This window comes from Gymnogyps californianus, chromosome 3 (genome assembly GCF_018139145.2).
Source record: "Gymnogyps californianus isolate 813 chromosome 3, ASM1813914v2, whole genome shotgun sequence".
NCBI classification, from domain to species: Eukaryota; Metazoa; Chordata; class Aves; order Accipitriformes; family Cathartidae; genus Gymnogyps; species Gymnogyps californianus.
In genome coordinates, this window is record NC_059473.1 from 1,852,245 (window position 1) to 1,874,707 (window position 22,463).

At 41.9% G+C, this 22,463-nt stretch overlaps 1 protein-coding gene across 3 annotated transcripts in view; it reads left to right on the top strand.

The window, feature by feature from the left end:
• The window catches only part of SPTBN1 (spectrin beta, non-erythrocytic 1), a 136,311-nt gene that overhangs the window by 44,315 nt on the left and 69,533 nt on the right, over window positions 1-22,463 (top strand). Inside the window, exon 1 of one of the 3 annotated variants that reach the window (XM_050894811.1) lies at window positions 13,730-13,838. The exons of the other annotated variants lie outside the window; for them this stretch is intronic. Within the exon in view, the coding sequence (XP_050750768.1) occupies window positions 13,730-13,838 (109 nt within the window). Of the gene's footprint in view, window positions 1-13,729; window positions 13,839-22,463 lie in introns of those variants that run through there. 3 annotated transcript variants of the gene reach the window in all.

Sequence of the window (22,463 nt, forward strand, 5' to 3'; positions counted from 1 at the left end):
AAGTAATGTAAGGAAAGTACTTGAATTATTTAGATAGCCTAAAACAAATACCAATGTCAAAGCAAATAATTTTGCTGAAGATTCAATTCAGAGGCATACTTAAACATTTTCCCAGAGTATGATGTATTTATTTTTTTTCTTAATAAGCATTACTCATAGTTATTTTAATTTGATACATTTCATACCTGTAATTCTCTACTGCTAGTGTTGAGAATGCTGTGTGCTGCCAAAACTTGGCTTAGCATACTGCACTGCTGCAGCACTGCTTGAAAGCCTAATCATGATGCAGGGAGAGAAGAACGAAGAGAGGTTTGTATTGCAAATCAAAGGTTATGGTTAAAGGCTGAGCCATGGTACTCCTGGCACTGTTCAATGTATATTTTGGATATGCTGTCTGGTGGGTAATCCTCCCTTCCATCTCCCCAGAAAGCCACTTCCAGGTTTTTAACAGCTGCAGCCTGGAGCTAGGATAGCAATAATCTCTGTCATTGTACTCTTTAAACCGAGACAGGTTCTTTCTGGGAAGGTGTACTCTAATTCAGCTGCTTGTCACAGGATCAGAGACGATAATCACTATGTGAAAGGCTGTGGCTGGTAGTGCACACACAGCCACGCTGGGTGGTATCAGGAGGCTCTTCTGGGCTCTAAAACCCATAAATTTGACTCTGTTGCGCCATCACTTTCTTCTGGGTGAATTTCACCGCGCTCTGAAGCAGAAATAGTTATGCACCGCTTGCAGGGCCCAGATTTACTGAGTAACGCTCCAGTCTGACTTAGATGGGCACTGGCTCTTTGAGGGCACGAGCATCTTCCCACATCTCCAAGACTGGTTGTCATCTGACAACAGCATTTTTCTTTCCAGAGGTCCTGCAGTAGTTGTATCTAAAGACTGCCTGTGGATGTCCAGCTCTTGCAGTATGTCTGCCTTTCATTGAAGTGACAAGATAAAACAAAAGGCTATCAGCATCTTGCAGTTTATGAAATGCACATGCATCATTATCTCCTTGTCCTAGCATGAAAGGTTTCAAAATGTCAGACCAGGCACTGGTTCTTTATTCCCTATCTGTAAGATGCAAGCTGTTGCGTTCAAAAGTAGAACAGCCATAGGCATTTTACACTGCCTGACTAATGGCTATATACTCAATGTGAATATTTCTGTTGGTGCAAGCATCTTCTGTCCACATTCTTCAACAAGTTGTGAAGTGCCTCTTCTGAGAAGCCTCCATTTATATTGATTCTAGTTTGCTGTAATTTAAATGAAACTTATTTCCGTTAAGGTAAAGAAAGGTAGAGAGTGGGTAGGCAAGAAGTGAGTTCTGTAGCCAGAGTCTGATACTCTGTTCTAGAAATAATCGTAATGGCCCCATGTTCCAGCAGGATGTTGAAATATTTGAAGAGCAAAGCAGGAGGTGGCGGTCAGAATAATCTGTGATCAGAACAGACAATGTATTGGAGAAAAGCTCAGCTGAAGCAGGTATGATATAATAATAGTGGAAAAACACTACTGTCAGCACGGCAGCTGATGAGCGGCATTATTAAAGTGGTCTGTATACCATGAAAACCAGAATGCGAAGGATTGTTTCAGTTTAATACAAACAAACCATTTGGGAACTCAGCTTTCAGTCGGAATCCAGACTTGAAGGGATATGCAACCAGACTGGTTGCCATTCATGTTGAACTAACTCACTCTGCAACTGATATGAGAAGAAGGTAACTGATCCTTACTTCGTAAAGTAAGATATCCCACTGTAGGAAGTCATCTTTTACCTGTCCTTGTTCTCTGTGGTTCTTTGGAAGGTCTTGCTGGAAGACCGGGTAATTCTACCTGCTCTGTAGAAGCCAAAAAGATACCATGTTTGTGCAAAATTCTTCATTCACAAATCCTCAAGTGTTGGATTTCGTGTGTCAAGGACTATTAGCTAACAAGGTTTGCTATGCAGCACCTTGGTGCATTGAGCTGTTACGAAAGCCTTAAGAAACAGTTCAGTTGTTCAGCAGAATTTTTCACGCTCAGTCTGGGACTGTGACATTCAGATGTGCCGTGCTCGCTGTCTCAGATGCTGTTTTCAGGTAGTATGAGAATTGTCACCTCCAAAACTTTCTGTTTCTTCAGTTAGCTAATTCAATATTTAAAAATGCTTGGCTAAAGTTACTCACTTTTCTGCTCATTTGTATTTTGCCCTTTTGTCCTCTGGGTTCACCTGAGTGACCAGAAGGTCTGTGACTCAGCTGTCTGGTATATGAAATAAAAATAGTTTCAAAGTTTATGAAATAACAGAGGCATATCTTCTTAGCGAAGGGCAGATGAAGCTGTGCATTCCTTTTTCAGCTCCGCCTAAGTGACTGTGCGTAGGTTAGGACACTTGCTAGTGTTGCACGCCACAGTGTTCGTGAACCTTACAGGAGAATACGGGTAAGGAGACTGCGTTCGTTGTGAGCTTTCCGTAGTTGTCCTTATTGCACAAAGAGAAAGCAGGCTTGTAATTCATGCCAGTAACTTAAATTCTCCCAGAAGCAAAAGGGGAAAGTCATTGAAATTGTTACTGAAGTTATACTATTAAAAAGTTTTTCTTTCTAATATAGCAGAATACCCATTTCTTAAGGATAAATAAGATAGAAAAAACTTGCAGTGGGAAAGTGCTGGGTACCATATGTGGGGCTAGTTAGCCCTTTTGGCCCTGGTATTTGAGCCATTCCCCCCCACAGCTCCAGTGCAAAAAGTCAGCAGAACAACCCCCCAAAAAAGCGAAAAGAAAGACCGTGCTTGTAGTACTCTACAGGTATCATGCACCTGCCTGTCCCTGCTGTCTAGCGTATCTCTCACTGCTAGCAAGTTTCTACTGTTTCACTCTGAGTATACACTAAGGATAGAAAAAATCTGCACGGTCAGAATGAAGTTTCAGGTCTCAAGTCAATAAAAAAGGACAAAATACAATGACTTAGAGCTTAAGAGAATAAACCTTTGGTTTATTCTTGGCTTTGAAAGAGCATACTAAGAATAATCTCTTGCCATACATTTCATGAATATCCAGTACCTGAGCTATCTGGGACTTGAAATCAAGTGCACTAATTTTAAAAACAGCAAGTGGTTAAGGAAAGAGAACCCAGCAGTATATTGATGCTTGTAAATCGGGTTTGAAGGGCATGTGAAGGATTCACTTGACACTAAACAGAAATGAAAACCTTACAGCAGTGAAACTGCAGATGCATCTTCTCAGCACTGGTGTGGCAGTGCTGGTTATTAGTCCATGTTTTTGTTTAGCAGCCAAAGGCCTAATGCAGACTTACTCAGGTGAGCATGAAAGGGCTTATTTTGAAAAATCTTGTTTTGCTTGGATAAAAGCTGATGGAATTATTTCAACAAAAGCTTTTCCAAATGTCGACCTTGCCCAATGCTTTCCTTCTGGATTTTACTTCTGCAGCAATTTCTCAGCTGTAGTTTCTAAGCTGCAGTACCTTACCAGAATCTGTAGGAGGCTCGTGTTAAAAACAGGAGTATGATTTTGCGTGTTCGGTGTCATGCAGGCATCAAGGGAGAAAGCGTGGCAGCAGAGAAGCTGCTGTACTTATGCATGTCACCTGCAGTGCTGGCTGTGACTACTGATGAACACTGTGCTCTTACCAGAAAACAAGAAAAAGCTTAGCCCATCTGTCACTGCTGATTAATGTGTTAGCCTTTAAAGTCGCTGGTGGAGAACTGTTTCTAAAGCAAATAGCAAAAACTAGACAATAAATAGTATTTTGTTCCTAGCATTTTTATTTTTAAATATCATCCGTAGACTGACCCAAAAAGAACTGTCACTGTATGTCTACGGTACATAAAATAACTTCCAAGTAAATGTGAACAACTTGTATTCAATGATGTCCCATCAAAAATGTAATTTGGTACAGAGGTCATTTGTATCTCATTGCTATAGTAACATGATTTTTGGTATCATTTATGCATAGTTTGGGGATTTGTGCTCTCTCTGCAGAATCAAACAAGTAGTGTGCAAACTACGTGGAGGTGTAAGTCAGATTCTTTGTAGTCTGATTAGATACCAGATCCATGGTCCAATGTAGCTTCCTGAGTATAGAGCCAAGCTTCTGAAAAAAAGTACTGCTGTGAATGTAACTTAGGAGTTTTCTGGAATCATGCGTGCTTGTCTGCTGCATGGACAGTATTTATGATCACTTAGTAACAAGAGTGATGCCTGAGAAAGATTGCATCCTGGTGAATAACTGTCATCCGGCACACATTGCTCAGGCAGGACAAGCGGAGCTGGAAAAATAGGATTTTTGTTTCTTTGGGGAGGGAGCAGAATAGGAGCAGTTGCTGGCAGCCCCACTCTGGAAAGTCTGACAGCTGCGGTCATTTTACGTCTCTGATTAAATTCTTTCAAGACTAAGCAATACTGAGTTGGACGTGTACACAGCAGAGCCCAGCATCTTGCCAGCTAATGAGCCTGTATTGATCGATCTTTAGATCTTTGAATTCCTGTGCATTAAGCTCCTGGACTGCAGTACAGGTACCATATCCGCTTCTCATAGTTTGTTGTGGAGAACTCCAGACAGACACCAGTCCTTATTCACAAAGGGCTGACTCTATGCTTGGACAGCAATTCAGTGATTTAGCAAAATAAGGTACAAGAGAATTCTGTACTGTAGTTAAGTGATTAAATATAAAAAGCCATCTGTACCTAGAGGAAGAAGATGGAAAACTAATATATGTATGCTGGCTCTGCGTGCATGTGTGCATATGCTGCTTTTAGGATATTACCGATGAAATACCCGTGAGGGTAATCCTGAAAGCAGGTAAATCTGCTTTATCATACCTGGGTATTAGACACATTGGCACTGCACTAACTTTCATAGTGTGCTTCCTTACTTGCACTGATTTTAGGTGAGAACTATGCCTTAATTCCCAGACTGGCACAGCACAGTGCTCTCCTGTCTATTTTAGTTTTCATCATCCATTCATCACCATGGCATCAGGAAAGAGTAAAAGCACCGGGGGATGTGCTTTTGGCTGCCCACAACACTGAGATGAGTGAGATGCAGTGTTCTGCATCAGCTGAAGCGAGGACAGGCAAGCCCAGCATGGAGAGGCAGGGCAGGATTTGTGAAGGGGAGTAAAACGCCCTGGCTGCACCAGCTGCTCGAGGAAAGGAAGAATACTCACTCTGAGATACCCTCTATGTAGTCGCTGAGAGCTGAGCTGGGCACAATAGTAGAGCTGGGATAAAAATTGTGCTGAATTTGATGATTTAGGAGGAGGCCTACTGGCCAGATTGTCAGCTGGTATAAATTGGCATTCTCCCTTGGCTTCTGTGAGACCATGCTGACTTGCACCAGCTGGGAATCTGACCCGTGGTGGCCCATCATGGGAAACCTGAAGAATGAAAAGACTATAATGTGCTTTGCTGTTGGAATCAATGTTTTAGGGATATTTAATACAGAGAAACCATGGGACCCTTCATTGAAATAATGAGATTTTTTTTTAAGATACTTTGCTGAGTCATCTTAATGGAAAGGGTTTCTTGTGTATAGAAACTACCTGCCAATAATGGCAATTTTTTTTTTAATTATGACTTTTATCAGGGATGAGCTTGGCTGTGGCTGCATTTCAAAACCTAGTCATGAGCCTGTAATTTAAAAGAAGTCTTTCCACAGAAAATGCGTATGCAGAAGAGAATGTTCTCGTCTCATGTCTTTAGCATCTAACTAGCGATGTTTCTGTATTTATTTTATTTATTCAGCCAAATCTGCAATGTGCCTTGCATTTTTCCTTCTTTTTGTTGCTTGGATACTGCCTGAAAGCAGTCCCTGAAGTATAAATAATGTCTAGCAGAGCATACTGCAAAGCGAAATTCAATACAGGATTAAAAAATGTTTCCTCATTTCTGTTAACCTTGGAGCTCTTCTAATGGGGAAAGATTAGTGATGAAATCATTATCTCAGATCAGAGCTTTGATTCTTATCTTGAGGTAATATCCTGGAGAGATATAAACCCAGATTGCCTTGAGACGAATTGCCTTGATGGGGAAGAGGCAAAAAGAACAGGAACAGGGATGAGGACCAGACAAGTAGAGAGGATGATGAAAATCCATTTCCAAGTTCCACTTTTTTAGTTTCTGGCATTCTTCCTAACAGTTTTGAACTCTTCTAGTGAGCAGTGCAAACACTACTATTTTTTTGCCAACCATTTTGTATGTGTATGTCATATGATGATTTTTTGAAGTTTTGCTTCCTTTAAATGTTATTAAGCCTTTAAGGTGGATGGGTGCCAGACGTGGACAGTATTTGTACATATAAGTGTGTAATAATTATGTTTATTTGATACATTATATAAAAATTAAAAGTGGTTTGCTGTGGAATAGTAACTTCACAAGTTTCAGACAGTTAGTACTTGTCAAATGATCACTAAGCTTTTTTGCAGAGATAGGCAATTCCCAGATGGGGAAATTTTGTGGGTGAGATTTGATGAAAGAAGGTTTTAAAAAATAAACAGAGATGTCTCTCTTATGTTGGCTTTAAAAATGAGGCTTTCAGGTCATGTTTCTGCATCTAGTATGTTTAACAAACCCCACAAACTTCCAACAATTTTTTTTTTCTAACATTTTCCTTCTGTTTCATTTTGATTGAACTACGGGATCAGCGCAAGCCTGTACTACTTTGGCTTTTCTGGAACTTTGTTGCTGAGGTATAAGAGGATCTAAAATTCTGTAAGGAGCCCAGTTAACTTCAGAGGTTTCTGATTTAGGGCCTCAAGCTCCTCCGGTTATGGAACTGGCAAAATGGAGAGGTACTTTTTTTTTTATTCCTCTACCCTGAACTGACCACATGTGAATGTGGCTGGTCACAACTGGGATGTATTTGCGAACATTAATATCGTTTATATGCTTTCTGTTCTAGCTATGTGAAGCGAGGGAAATAGTAGAAATAAATACTCTGGCTTATGGTGATTTGTAAAGAGCAGTGTGTTCTGCTTGTTGTTTTCACCCAATTTCCATTTTGCTCAGGAGTAGCAGGAGATTGAATTTTCATGCCTGAGTGATTATGGTGTAGCAACAGTGCATCTTCTGTGTTCGTGGTCAGACTGGAAAAAAAAGAGAACAATGCAAAAGGAAGAAAAGAAAAAGGAGGGTGGGAATCTCTCTCTCTTCTACATATAAACATAGATGCAATTCAGATAGAGGAGGAGAGGAGGGAGGGAGGGGCAATGAAAATAATTCCAGCTTCTAAAAAAGCACATTAAAGCCCATAAAAAAGAATTTTCTGGATGAAAATCAAGAAGTGTTTTCATGCCAAAATTTCACAGAAAGCGAGTATGTTAAGTGCATACCTGTGCACTGTGCTTGATTTTAATAGACTTTTTAAGGGTTATCCATGTGAGGGAGAAAACCAAGTGCATTTCGTGGGCCACAAACAAAACTTGTGAATGTAGTTGTTACAGTTTTTCAGGGATGGCTTCCCTGCTTTGATGAGTTCACGGAATATGGGAAGGAGTACAGTTCAGAAGAAACCATTTGGACTGGAATACAAACCAACACAAACCGTGATTTCTTCCAAACACGACTGCCTCGTGTAGCTCCTTTCTGCGGGCTCTCCTGGCAACTGTTCCACTGTTGCAGTTAGCAAGGACATGCTGTTACAAAAGTCATGTCAACTTTCCTGTTAATCTGGGACTTGTGTAAACTGAAACCCAAAACCAGGTGGAACTGACCCAGTTTCAGTAATAAGCTGATATTCTGGCCTGATTTGTGAAACGATTCCCAGAGGTTTTGTGCTGCTTTGGTCTCAGACATCACAGGTTCATCTGGAGCCCAAAGCTGGTTTGTGCCTGGGACTTGGCACGGAGCTGCTGGAAGGCCAGCCTGGACATGGCAAAAGGAAAACATCTGAACAGGCCCTTCTGTAATAAAAATCCTTGTCTCTTGCTTTTTAATCTGCCCTTTTCCCGTGCCTTTTGATTGCATTGGCTCTCCTAAGCCCACATGAGTCACAGAGAATATATCTGGAACGGATGGACTTGGAGGAGCAGATGCCTTGGTGTTTGCCACTGGCCTAAAATTCTCTTTAAACAGAAAAATTGAAATACTTTCTGAAATGGAAATGTTACCTAAGAGAAGATCTCATTTTGTTTGTATTTATTTCACCTTCTGAGACAGTAGCTAAGTATTGCAGGAAATGGCGGGTTTATAAGATGAATGGTTCTGTTCCCACTAATATCTGCAGAAGAGGTAATTAAGTTGGCACGCTAATTTCTGCTTAGTGTGTGGGCTGCTTCTCTCTGTGTTCCAGCATCTTGGATATAAAGTAGAGGGAAAACAGCTAACTCTTCAGGAATAACGTTATGCAAATTGTCAAATATGACAAAAATAACTATTTCCTGTTACATTCCAGAACAATCCACAGCAAAAACCATCTTTCCTTACTCTATCGCATATACAGGGGGAGATTCTGTTTTTAATGTGTAGACGGGGGTATCAGCAGAGAATTCAAGAAAGGCAAACGTGATTATGAGTTTTCAGTTCTTAACTGTGGTACTGAGGGGATGTGTAAGAACTTTACCCTCTTCAGGAGAAGAGCAAATGTTATGTGATTTCTGTGGCATTTTAGATTAATAAATCATCCTTTTTATCTTGTAATTTTTTTCTAGTTAGTCACCAACTAGAGAATTTACAAGAGCAAATAAGAGTAAAGAGGGAAGACAAGGGTGATGATTAACCAGATTCGTAATTATTGTAAGCTCTGGCGTGCATTCTGCTTCCCATTAGAAAGATAATTGTCTTTCGTGGAGTTGTAAAATCGCATCTTTCTTTCAGAACACAACAGGACAAAGCGTGCATTTGTTTTATGGTACCCGGGGAACATTTTGTGCATTGCTTTCTTGATTTTTCACGTATGCATTAAGTTGAATGTATTTTGAGGGTGGGCCTGTTTTGGACATTGAGTCCACCGCACGTACTATTTTCATTGTTGACCCAGTAAAGCCAGCCAATATTGGTTGACTTTGTTGGTGGAAGATAGTGTAGTTCGATGGGGAATTTCTAGCTATTCCAATTCTAGCGAGGCTGTGTGAGTAATGTTAACGCTGCACGCTTACCAGTTATTTTCTGCAAGAGAGTTATGAACTGGATCCTTGGACAGGAATTTCTTAGAGGGTTTTTTGTCTATCCTTTTTTTGAGGGTGTGCTAAAGTTTTTCTTAGGTGATTTCTTTTGGCTGAGAAAAGCGATAGTTTTGTTCAATCTTAGAAACATTGATAGTTAGGAATTCGGATGGTAGTTTTGCTAGATCTAACATTAGTTTCTTCCTTAGAAACATTAGTTTTTTCCTTTGTGGTAGGAACTCATTTGCTTCAGAAGCAATTTTCAGAACCATGTAAAGACAGATCCCAGGACAGATCCTTTTCTCTTCTGGGCTAAGGACCTGCCTCCAGATGTTACTTGTACATTCATAATATTACTGTAATCAACTTCTTGTTCTCCTTGAGGCTTTGCAAAGCCTCTGATCATGTCAACTAAGTCACACTTTGCATTATGGTTCAGTGGATAATCATTTGCTTTTTTCTTTACTCTTAACAAGTACACAAATCATGCAAGCCATCATTACCAGTCAAGTACTATGGGAGAGGTACGATTCAAAGAACGCAAGCAAAAATTATTTCACAGCTATGGGAGAAAAGTGAGAACAAAATTTAGAGGGGGGAAAAAACCCAACAAAACCCTCCCTCCCTGATATACTAAACTTACTATATGATTTGGCCCTTATTTTTCTCCAACACTGTAATGAGTGATGAATTACACCATGGACAATTTCAAGCTGTGTTGATTTGGTAAGTTACACTTGGACCAGTGCTAAAAGTTATCTATTGCCTTTAAAGCATTATTTCTCCTCCATAACGTACTATCTAATTAGTATTGTCAAGGGCTTAGTCGATTAAAGAAAAACAAAGATGATGAGTAGAAACCAGGTATAAAAAAGGGCTTTGCGTGTACGAGCCTTGTGATCGATTCGATGCGTTGCTACATAGTGGCAGTAAACGGGTCTCAGGTTTACTACTTTGGAGTCAACAGCAAATGAATGTATTGGGATTAATGTGACTCAAATAAAAATGGGAACTGGCAGGATGCCCATTTTTAAGAAGCCTTGCTACATACGGTGTAGCCTTTCACAAATACAGACAGATCCCTGTTTTCCTTTGCTCTTTCTACTGAATTACCACCAACCTGTGAAGTGGAGCCTTCACGATGTCTGCCAGGGGCCCAGCAAAGCAGCAGTAATGCTGTGGCAGGTGAGTCAGCAGCACCTGGCCATGAGGGCCATCCCCAGGAGCGGATACGATCATTAACAGAGTCCGTCACATCTGTGGCTTCGGGACCTGTTGTGCACCCCAAATGCCAACCTGGATGGCAGCTAAAATGAGGTCAGAATTCCACAGTGAGAGCTGCCGAGTTCTCTGCAACGTGTTAGAGTCTTGTGTGTCTGTTTTTCAAACCTTGAACAAAATAAGCTCAGTTCAAACACAGACTCTTCCCTTTTCCTTTAGCTTTCCCCCTACTTGCTGTGTAGCCTGCGTTGCTCCATACCTGCTGCAATTCCTTCTCTCTTTAAGGTAGCATTCGGTGCTACTGGGCAGGCCAGAATTGGGGGGGGACATGGACAAAAAAGCCCCAAACCCCAACTTTTATTCGGTACTTCTTGGGAATCTTAAGCTTACCCGATTCTGTTGTCCCACAGGGGACAATCTGAAGTGTAAATTCGTGTATGTGGTGTTAATGTTTTATGACGGGGCGGGGAAAGCCAGTCTCTGTTTTATATGGGTCAAAGCCAGATGATTATTTTTAGTTTTTAATGTTTTGCTTTTGTAATATTTTACTCTTTAATATTTTTAATAATGGCCACGTGCATTAGTGTGTCGCCTGCCAGAGGTGTTGGGAAAGCTTTCGGCTGGGGAAAAGTTCCTGGCTCCTGATTTATGGCCTTCGTGGTATTAAAAATGCTCTAGCTCTCCTGTCAGTCATTTGGACTTTAGTTTTACCTTCTGAGCTCACATAGCAACACCTGTTTGCTCAAGGTGGGACAGTAATGAGCTGATATGCCTGCAGGTAGGGCCTGGCTGCCTGCCTGCTCTCGAGGGGAAGGGTTTCGTTTAATTATAACATAGGTCAGGCATCGCAGGCAAAAGCTGCTGTTGGTAGAAAGCTGCAGGAAAAAAATTTGTGACGGAAATAAGCCTGTACTTGTGTGCTGGGTAAAACGTGCTCCTTGAGCTTTGAGGGAGTTTGCATTTGTATATTAACGGCTCAGTTTACTGAGCTCTGTTCCTGTAAATTTTGGAGCCTTTTGTATTTTTGTGTTGCCCTTCTTCCCTCCCACCCCAGCCTGGAAGTCCCATGGCCACAACTGCAGCGTGTGGGTCCCTGCGTGCTGGAGGGACAGCTGGCTGTACGAAGATTATCAGGGGAAGGTTTAGCAGGAACGGGGGACTCGCCATGCCACATCAGCGCATTGTTGTCTGGAGAGCAGCATCCTGCCTGCTGCAGTGACAAGCGCAGGTGCTTCCTCACATCCCCTTTTCACCTTGCAAACACGCTTTTAGGGCACAAGCCCTGTAGTACCTTGGTCCCCTGTACAGCGGCGTTTTAGCTGCTCCTGCGGACAATCGCTTTCTTCCCTGACACTGCAAAATCTGGCTTGGGCAGTTGAATAGTCTTTAGTAGCTAAGTGTAGGTAGTGCTGAGAAGACTGAAGGCCAACTTTCAAAAATGTTTTAGGCCCTGCTTGAGGTCTGCTGTAGTAGTACCGAAAGTCTTGTGTAAATACAGCTATATTGATATAAAGGGGTTCACTGAAATATGTTAGTAAAAGCCCTTCTGTATCAATATAATAAGCAACCCTGGACTAGGGCTATGTTGTTGTTTTAAGTAAAACAGTGTAGTTAAAAGCCGTAACTATTTTAAGTGTATTTATGACCTCGGGAGCAATGTGCCAGGCATTTTCAACAGTCCATGTGTTTTTGGAAACCCCAGCTTCAGTTGAGAAGTGTTAACTTCCATCACTTCTCCCTAAATTAGCAGTGTTCATGGTTGGACTTCTTGCACATTTGTTCCCTGGTGTGTTGCTAACGGCTGGTTGAATTTCCACCTTACGCCTGGCAGGAGCTAGGGCTGCAGCGAGTCAGTGGGAGTGGACTGAGCTTCTCCCACAGAAATTGTCCTCACATAAATTATTATATGACTAAAAACTTGTGAAACGACAGTATCAAAACAAAGGCAACATTTTGAAATGTTTAATGGGACAGAGTGGGAGGAGAAGAGAACATGGATTCCATTGGAAAGGAATTTGGAAATGCAAGAAAAGAAAAAAAGAGAAAACATTTGTGTGAACATTATCAGCAGTTTTAAAAATGAACAGGCAAATGCTACGTACTGAGAATATGAGTGTAGAATTGACCTTTTAATTTCACTTATGAGTAAGTGAGGGCTAGGAGCTTGTGCCCCTGAGGGAAAACTGACATCCTCTCTCTAATACCATCTGCAGGAACTGACTTCTAGTACCTAGCCCTGCTGTTGTTGTGCACGTTTATATTACAGCAGGGTATTAAGGTGCCAATCAGAGGCAAGGCATCCTTATTTATGTTACAGCCCTCCCCCTCCAGTGCATAGCCAAGACAACCATTAATCTTGCAGTAATACCCAGCATGCTGATAAATGGGCAAGGAGCCACATACATAGGAGAAGTCAAAATCTTCAATATCAACAAGTAACATAAAACGAAGCGACAGGAATTGGCTGTTTAAAGAACCTTTTCACAAAGCTTTCGTTTGTTCCCAGCGTGCTGGAGCGTACATCTTTCTGTGTCCCCTCCTTGTCCGTTGCTAAATACTGAACGAGTGCTTCTGTGTGCATGTGTTACTTTTTCAAGTGAACAGTCTTGCAGATAAATAAAGAAAAGTGCCCTCCTTTTCATGTGATAGTAATCTGAGACTTTTCCGTTACATGAGGCTCTTAACAAAAGATTGTAATTCCACCAGCTTTGCTCAGGAGGATACCACCGTCTGCTGTGGCCGTGGCGGCGCGTTGGGAGCAGAGGGCCGGGCACCCCGCTGCCACCTTGCCCCCCGGGGCTCGGGGTGACGCGGGCTGCACCCAGCGGAAGAACTTGCTGCAGCCTAGCGTGAGCCGTCCCGCTCTTCCCCTGCTCCGCCGCCCCTTCGCCCTTGGTACAGCCTTCGTTTCCTCCACGGTGCTGTATGGTAATCAAGTGACATCAGCCCGCACCCGGGCGGCTGCTGATTATATTACAAACCAGCAGAAAGGTCTGAGGTGTGCGCGGCTCCTGGAAGCGCTGGCAGGGACGGCAGCGCGTGGCTCCATGCTGCTTTTACTTTGGGCTGAATCGCAGGCTTGCTTTTATTTGATTTAGTTTTGCCAGAGCCAGGCAAGCATTTGAAACCAGATTCGAGCACTTGAGAGTTGCCTGTAGCGGAGTGGGGGGGAGAAAAACCCACCAAAAAAACCCTCATGGTGCTTTAAGTTTGAATCCGTTACAGACAACTTACCGCCAGCCCACACTGCTGGATTTTGAACTGAAGCTGTTATTTACTTAGGGCTCAGTGAGAGCGTTTTCTCTAGGGACTGAAGCCAAACTACTGAGGAAGCTGGGATTTAATTGGATGTATGGTAGAGAAACCTGTGGTTCCTTTATGCTGCAGTTCGTCGTATCCCTGTGTTACCTGTAAATGGAATTACAAAAATCAACCAATATGCCCGGGCCGTTGTCCCCAGGATACGCAGCTCAGGTGCCGTATAACTATAATCAGTTAGAAGGAAGATTCAAGCAGTTACAAGGTAAGCCTGTGCTGGTTTTTTTTGTAGGTGTTGCTATGATATGATCCCCGTAAACATGTTAGTCTGGGCTTGTTCTTATTGCATCAAGGTGTTAATGAGAGCGGCCAAAAGTGGTGCTATAGGAAAAAGCTTTGTGTTCTTTTAAGAGATATTGTGTGGCTTTTATCTCTCTGAAGGTGTCCTCAGTCTTACACAATGTTAAGATGTATGTCCAACCTCTGAGCCACTCAGCATTACAGATGAGGACTAACACAGACCGAGTTGCTTAGTAAGGGGGAGAGTGAAGAAGTGATCTTTCTATTTATTTTAGCCTTAAATAAAATACAGTCATAACTCTGGAAATTAATCATAAAATCCTAGATTTGTTTGGGTGCAGTTTGCAGTGCGAGAGCCCGTTCTGACTGCCTGTGTACCTCCTGTAAAGGCAAGTGGCTTAACTTCGTCAAGTGAAGAACCATTGCATAATTTCCAAACAAATTAGTTTGCTCATGTCGTAGATCTCTGAGAAAGCATTCCATGTACTTTAACATTCCCAATTTTCTTCATTTTGTATTACTCTACTTTTAGACAGGGAGAATGTCCTTTAATGTCTTCCTATTAAATTCTCTATCTGTGTGAGAAAACAGACGTTTGTTTTGGGGAATGGTCGTATGCTCTCTAAAGGGTAGGCCTCTGACCTGTGCTGGAAAGTCAGATCATTAGCAGTGTAGTGGAGGAGGATTGTGCCCAGCATCTCTCTGCCTCAGACAGGGTAAAACAAGCTCTGCTGTTTCTCTGTGTAAGGGATGTCCCAGGGATGAATGAACTCTAGTATTGCAGTTTCAAAATAAAAAAGAATTCTTAACCAAAACCAAACCTCCTCCTCTACATCCATGTGACTCCGTAAATAATCCCAGAGCAGCCTGAGTACAGTGAAGTTCAGCCCTTCTGTGCATGTTTCTTATTTTACTCTGGTTTGTGCCACAAGTGTGGTCCTGTGGTTCTTGTCAGAGAGGGAGGAAGAGCCTGGTTAGTGCAAAGAACGTTCTTATTTGTTGGCTTAAGGAAGGAGGAAGAAAAAATCTTTCATTCATAGTACTTTGTTTATCTTGTAAACTGGCTCACAGTAATGGCTGCGTACTGGATATAATAAGATAAAATGACAGCATCTTAAGCACTGGCGACATAGACATTCCTCAGGCAAGGCATGGAAAATCCAGGCTCCGAACTTGCACACGAGGGAATGCGTTAGAGGTTTTATCTTGGACATCTGTCAGATCTTAGGCTGCGGTACTTGCTTTAAAAAGAACGAGGTAAGTTTGTGGCATGGGAAAAAAAATACTGGCTCACGCCTCTTTCTTTGCTGGTTAAGTTAGCAGTCTAAAGAAGGCAGATTTTATCATTTTCGGGGTCACTGCCTGAGGAATCCATTATCTGTGTGTTTACATCACATTGAAAGAGGAAAGCAGACCGCAGTGTTGAAAGCACAGAAAGTGAGTTTTCCCTTCAGTGGAATGCACTGTGTTGAGTTTAAAAAAAAAAAAAAAAAAATTTTTTGCAACGCTCTCCCTAAATGTACTGCAATTTCCTCTAACAAAAGAGATAAAATGCAGTGAATTTTCCTGCAGTTGTAAGGAGGGACTTTGCAGTAGACCATCCCATAGCTCTTTACTCACATTGCAGAGAAGGTAGACAGGCTTGAAAAATAGTGCTGCTGATGATCTTGTTCAGGGTGGAGCTTAGGTAGAGGAAATGTTATAAATTATGCACTAGATAGTCCATGAAATGCTAAATAACCATACAAAATATTGTGTGCTGTAAAGGGAGTGGCTTAACTCTGCTGACACAGAAGGTGTCTTTCCTTGGATTAATGGCTCTTTGTTTGAAGAATATCTAAAAAGCCATTAGTTTGTAGTTGTAAAATTTTGAGGTGATTCTTGTCCTCTTGCTAGAAGGCTCTGGCGAAAACATTGGGTGTTCTGTGGCACTGGGCATTGCTAAGTGCATCCAGACTCAGACCCAGCAAGGATGAGCTGAATATATGTAGTATTTTTAAATTACAAATTTATCACCAGTTTTACCTTTTTCACTGTGGAGGTGAACAAACAAGTAACAGCAGACATGTTTCAAACCTTCTTCAGTCTCTGGTTAAAAAGTACCTTTTGAAGCTTTCCTGCCTTCTTGTGTTTTCCTCCTTTTATAACTGTGTTTCACCCCTCTTGCCTCTGGTAGGACGGCTCTCTGGAGCAGCACCAGTATTGGCACCATACCGGGTTACTGTAGCCTCTATACATGTTCTTCCTGTACTGAATTTGCCCCTCATTTTTCACAGTTCCTAGAGTTTTCACGTGAATCCACAGCTTTGCACTAGATTATAGCAAGGTACTGTTCAGATCTCGTGAAGGTTGGGAGTTTTCCTCAAAAAAAGCACTTAGGAGCATATTGTTTTGACTAAAATAACACAGAGCAAGTGCTCGGGCCCTGTACGAAGCAGAAGTGTGAATCAGCAACGAGTAGAGGACAACTCTTTCTGATCTCCTCTTTCCTAAGGTAGGCAATACGTTAGATTTGGCATTGGCAGCTTCACATGAGAAGAAAAGAGGAGCCAACCTAATTCTGCCCCAAAATGCTAGGAACAAAGCAAGTTCAGATTGTAAGTGATCACCTAGGCACTCCTACATTCCACCTCATTTAAATGCCTTGAAGTGATGGTTGTAAGGAAACTCTGTTGTTCAGCTTGGTGATGATTGCAGAGCATTTAAAGCAGATTTTCCAGCCCTGTCCCACTGGGGTGTGAAGCCAGTGCAAGTTGTGGGACTACACTGAAAGGACCAGACTGGCTCGTTCTGCACTTGGGAAGCGTCACCTTGCAGGAGATCCGAGCTCCCATTTGCCTTGGCGGGCTGGAGTGAAGCAGGATGTGGCAGAAGACACTGCTACAAGTGAATCAAGGCTGTCTGTGTGTGAAAAGAAACCCTGAAGTCTTGTGCATGATAATCAAGAAGTTCAGCATTCTCAGTCCTTGTGCTCGTGAGAATATCAGCGCAGGTGCGGGGAGAAAAATGCTTTAGCAAGTTCTGTTTCCTTTATTAAGTTTCAGTAAGTTGTTATGGTTAGTTCGCCCAGTCCTGGAATGATAAGTGAGAGATAGTATCAGTGGTTGCTATCATCTTAAACCTAGGTGTGGAGTCTTGGTTCTCATGGCCACTTGTTCAGTAGCAAGGGATCGTGTTGCAGGGCTGGAGTAGCACTCTGCAAGTAAAGACAGGACCCCAAAACTTGTTTGTGGAAAATGCGTTGCAGTGTAACTTGTGCAGGGTACGTCAGTGGAGAAAATTTGTCCTGCTCAGGTGAGGAATTAAATGAAAAGCAAACCAGATATGTTCTACTTACAAACCAAGGCTGTCACCTGTGCTACATTAACATGGCAGGATCCTGTGGATTGGCTTGGCACGGTTGTAGGAGTTGGCAGGAAGAGGTTAATGCAAGTCAGGAGTTTGGAAGGAGATCCTTGCAGCTGGATCACCTTCCACAGCCAAGGCAGTGAGTGTCAGTGCCACAGGGAAGCCACCACCAGAAGCAGCTATCCTCACTGCTCACGGGCTCCTTCCCACCTGGTTAACAGGACAGCGTGGTATTTATTAACATTTCTGGCATTTAGTAGCTTGATGACTTTATCAGCTCCCGCAGTGTAATTTGAAAGTTGGATCTCGGCTCTAAGGCTGTGCCCTAGGTGTGAAATTTCCAGTGGTAATTACAAGCATAAAATCCTGGGGGATGGGGGTGAGCTAGATTTGTGCTCCTGATAAATCCCCAGAGGAAAGCCAGCTTTCAAAGGAGCTCTGTGATGTACCCTGCTGTGTGGTACATCTTGATTTTGATTATTTTTTTTAATGTTGCATTTCAGATTGGAAACTGTTCATTTTTAGTGGGAGCTTGATGTGTTTTGGTGACCAGGCTGCCTGGGTGGAAGTGCCTTTATTTTATTACTACTTTTGAGCCATGTTAGAAATAGTATGGTTTGAAAAACTTGACACCTAGTGTAGTGACCACTGGAATAAGCCTCTAGGAAAGGTGAGCTGTCTTTCCCATCAGAGGTGTTTAAGCTGGCTTTAGATCAACTCTAAACTCTCTTTCATGGGGATGAAAGACTCACTGTGGCTACACAGCACTACCTGCACCAGAAAACAAAATGCAATTGTATGAGTATCTTGCGTGTCTGGGGCAAAAACCTTGTTCTGATAGCGGTGCCCTTCAGCGGGGGAGCTTGTTGGCTGTGTAATCTTTTGATCTGCAATGACCCAAGTAGGTTTGGTCTGGGTTCCAGTTTGGCATAAAAGGAGAGACATGCAATTTCTATTTTTAAGTGGTCAATGATAATCAGCTTCGATAATATAGGGATCCGTATGCATAGATTGGTTCCCATCCAGGCTGCAGAACAGCAGGAACGTTTTCCTGTTTGTTTTTCTATTCTGAAGCAGGGCTTCCCCACAGCTTTTCCTGCAAGAAAATCTTATCCCCAGATCCCTGGCTATGCCCAAGGATAAACAGGGAGCTCCCACTGCGATCTGACAAGTTTGCCGGAGTTGCTGAAGTACTGTCCTGCGGTAGGGCAGTGAGATATTCTGCTACACCCAGGATCCTCTGAAGTTATGTGGGTGTCCTTTGAAAAGACAGTTTCAACAGCTTCTTCCTTGTTGCAAGATTTACCTTTTAAAGGATTGCAGTCACTTGCGAGCAGTGACCTGCATAGCTACAGGCGGTGATTAGTGAACTGAAGGACATCCTACTTTGTCTACCAAATTGGTCACTGGCATTTCTTGTCATGGTAATTTCTGTTAAAGGTGAAATGCGGGAAGGCTGAATTTCATTCCAGATGAAAAGTGTCTGGTTTACATGGATTTTTTTTTTCCCTCCCACCCTCTCAGATCCACTGAAGTTGTAAATATATTCATATTCCTGTGGCAAATTTTGCTTGATTTTCTGTTGTCTGTAACCGTTCCAAAGCCTGCATGTATCACAGCATACTTCAGTCTTCTGTTTTTGGTGAAGACATCAGCACAAGCTACATGGCTGGTAGCCGTGTCAGAGTTGCAAAGAGTTTTTAAGTGACCTCAAATGCAGTGTTTTGAATGTGCATTTCTGTGATAGCTGGGCCCTTCTTCTTTCCAATGTAAAGATTCCTGCAAACATATCTGAATCCTAGACTCAGTTTTAGGGCATTTTAGCCATCTGAAACAAAGATGGTAGCTGAATATTGGTGAAAGTCTTCTCTGTCTAGAAATATTTCAAATGTGCAGGTTATAAAAGCAATCTTGCCAACTAATTGAGTGTATAATTTAGGGATTTGACGTGGAGGAAATGACTGGGTAAGTGTTGTAACTAACATGTCCAGGTTCTTCATTAAAATGGACATTTGTAGCAAATCACTTGCTAGGACTTGTGTTTGTCTACTCATAAAACCAACTGGTCCAATTTTGACTCTTTGCACATCCCCTTGTAGCACAGAACTGATGCAGAGATCACAGTGAAACAAAGCTACTCAGAGCCGCCTTATCATTTCTGCCCTTTCCAGAAGTAAAAGCCGACAATTACATTGTAGAAATTGTGGAATGACACACAGACGCTGTTATTTATTCCTAGTCCTAAATATTGCAGCAGGGCATGGGGAATCTGTGTTTCATGCCCTTCCTTCAGACAGGGACTGATGAGGTGAGTATAGTCAGAAGTGAAAGCTGTGTTTTGGTGACCGTGCATGTTGTCTGTTGATTTTATTACACATAAACTATCTTAACTTTGCCTCTACACTTTTTAAATTTTTGCCTAGATGGTGTGTAGCAAACCCATGGAAGAAGGTTTTGCAGAAGGTTCTGGAATAGTTTTGTGTATGAAGGATAAACTTCAAAAACACCCAGGAACTTAAAAAAAGCATTCAAACCTTTCACTCCCGTTCTCTCCCAATCCTGAGATTAAAAAAATCCCACAAAATTCAATATGAGTTCTTGAGGAAAGCTTAACAGAAAGTTCTTGTGAAAGACTTTCTTTCAGAATGAACAGTGAGAAATAAAGTCTTAACATTATTTTGTACTTTCCCTGTTTTAAAGGACTATTCAGGACAGTATGGCAACTCCGTCTTTACTGCTAGATAAACTGTTACCATGGCTCAAGATTAAATGAGGACTAAGAAATTTCTCAATGTTAGAGAAGTAAACCAGGTTTTGATAATCCCATAGCTACTGAAGACAACATTTTGTCCCAAATTCCTGCTTTCTCTTTCAAAAAGCTCTGAAATTTCCTTTATGTCTTCAAAATTTCCAGAAATCTACCTTTTCTGGTTATGGGTTTTGGTACTTGTGAAGATACAGAAGGCAAATGAAAAGAGCACAGGGTAAGGTATTTCTGCTAACATGGTCAGTATTGATACAGTTGAAAAAGTGAACATTTAAATTGAATTTGGCTCCTCACTGAAATAACTGAAAAATTACAATTCTGAGCTGTTGCCTTAGGTTTTTTGTAGTCTGTTCTCTTCAGTTTCTATTTCGATTATGTTTGCAATTTTTGTTTTTTAACTGTGCGTATAAGAAACTTAATTTTAAAACCAACAGAAATCTATAGGCTCTGGAGCATAGTTTTGCTTAAAAAAGGGCAATTCTGGTGCACTTTTTGTGGCTCTGAAGTTGTGAAGTAAACAAAGCTTGTAAGCAAATGTTTTCACGTGGGACAGTAAGGTATTTTGAATACCCTGGGGGTGATTTGTTGCCAGAGTTAGAACAGTAAAATGATTTGTGTGATGTTCTTAACTGGTGTAAATCCCCGTAGCTCTGTGAATCTGGAAGTGCAGCCATTTGTGCTAGCACAGGAACTGGCCCTTTGGTATTTCTGCATTGGATGTCTCAAATAAGCTAAATGTGACAGACCATCCCAGTGTTTCATAGGCATGTTGTAGCCACGTAGGAGTACAGGCTCCTATTCCAAATGTTTTTGCTATCCAAGAGCCCTATTGAGATTGATTGTGGGTTTTGCCATTAACTTCTGTGGAAAGTGGGGCAATAAGAAAAGACTATGGTCAGAGATGAAAGTGGTGATAAAAAGCCAGAACAATGGTAGGCTTTCATTCCTGAGTTCTTTCTCAAATCTGTTTTGTGATTTCCTCCTTTTTCTTCTTCCTTCAATCTCTCTGTTTTCTGTTGGGTGCATGCTTTGACTATTAAAGTGGATGAAATGCTACCTAAGCTAAGTAGAAATGGTGAAGAAAATGAAATTACAGATTTGCAACGCGATTCACAAAATCCCCATTTCCTATTCCTTGTACTAAACTACTCTTCTGTGATATCCCAGCGCAGGATGTGGCGTTTGGTAGGTGCACCCCTTCTGCTCAGAGTTTGACTTTCATGTAAGAATTCATTGAAAGAGTATTTGATTACTAACAGCTTTGAAGGTCTTTTTGTTTCTGTTTAAGTTGAATTCAGGAGTATTAAGTATCAGCTATTAAGTAGCAGGGTATCACAGTGACATATTTTTTCCTTACGTAAAAATGAATTATCTTCATTGAATAGACAGGTTTGGGAAGACTGTTAAGCCAAATATTGGGAATTAGTCTCCGTTAACTTTAAAAGCTGTGGTGAAGGAGATAGAATAAAATAAATAAGGTGGTTTAGAATCTGCTTTGCTCTTACCACAAGAGATCAAATCTGGAATTTCATTTGGAAATTTTTATCTGGGACTGGCCGGTAATGGTCCTTTTCCCAGTGTCGTTGTCCAAGTGAAGTGACTTAACAACTCCAAAGATGAAAATTGTTTAATAAGTATTAGGTAAACAACTGCCCTCCCGACTCAAAATTAGCCCTTTCAATGTAAAGGGTCGTTCATAGAGAGAGTACGAAACTCGTGGATTACTCTGCATTCCAGCAGTTCTGAAATTCAGTACAAGAATAAGGTGGTGGCCTGGCATGCAGAAGCAGAGGATAACGTGTGCTCCCCACCTGATGGGAGCAGGGGTGCTTTGGGGAGGAGGACCTTACTCTTAACTCGGCTTTGCACACGTAATTTCATTCGCATACTGAACGTAGTTAGCACCCAGCGTAATTCTGGCCCTACTGTCCTCCGTGATAGCCTGCATGTAATTAAGGAGGGCACGTGAGCCTAAAATTGCTTGCTGCTCCTAAAAACGCATATAGCTGAATCCTTGCGTTTCTTTCAGAGGCGAAAAGACGAGGGATGGTGACCACTCATGCTTGTGACTTTTGATGTGGAGTCTAAGGTCGCGATGGCCGGGAGAGCCCACGTTAACACAATAGACCTTGTACACTTGCTGCTGGAACGAGGGTATCCCGGGCTGAGAGCCTCCTTTGTTGAAAGAGAACTACTGTAGCCAAACCAATATTAACCAGTCTCGTAGCCGTGCTGAATGCCCCACTGTTTCACTTAGAAAGAAGCTTAAAGAAAAAAGCCCTTCAGTTTTTGAGGGGAACAGTACAGTTAAGCAGACACGCAGACAGTCACTGTGGCATAGTCTAGGGGCCACGTTTGTGGCTTTTCAAAGGTCTTGTGAAAGATCTGGCATTACCCAGTGGCCTTTTCATGTGATAACTGGAAATGCTGATAATTCCATGTTCAATCAAGTTTGGTTTGTTCATAAAAATACAG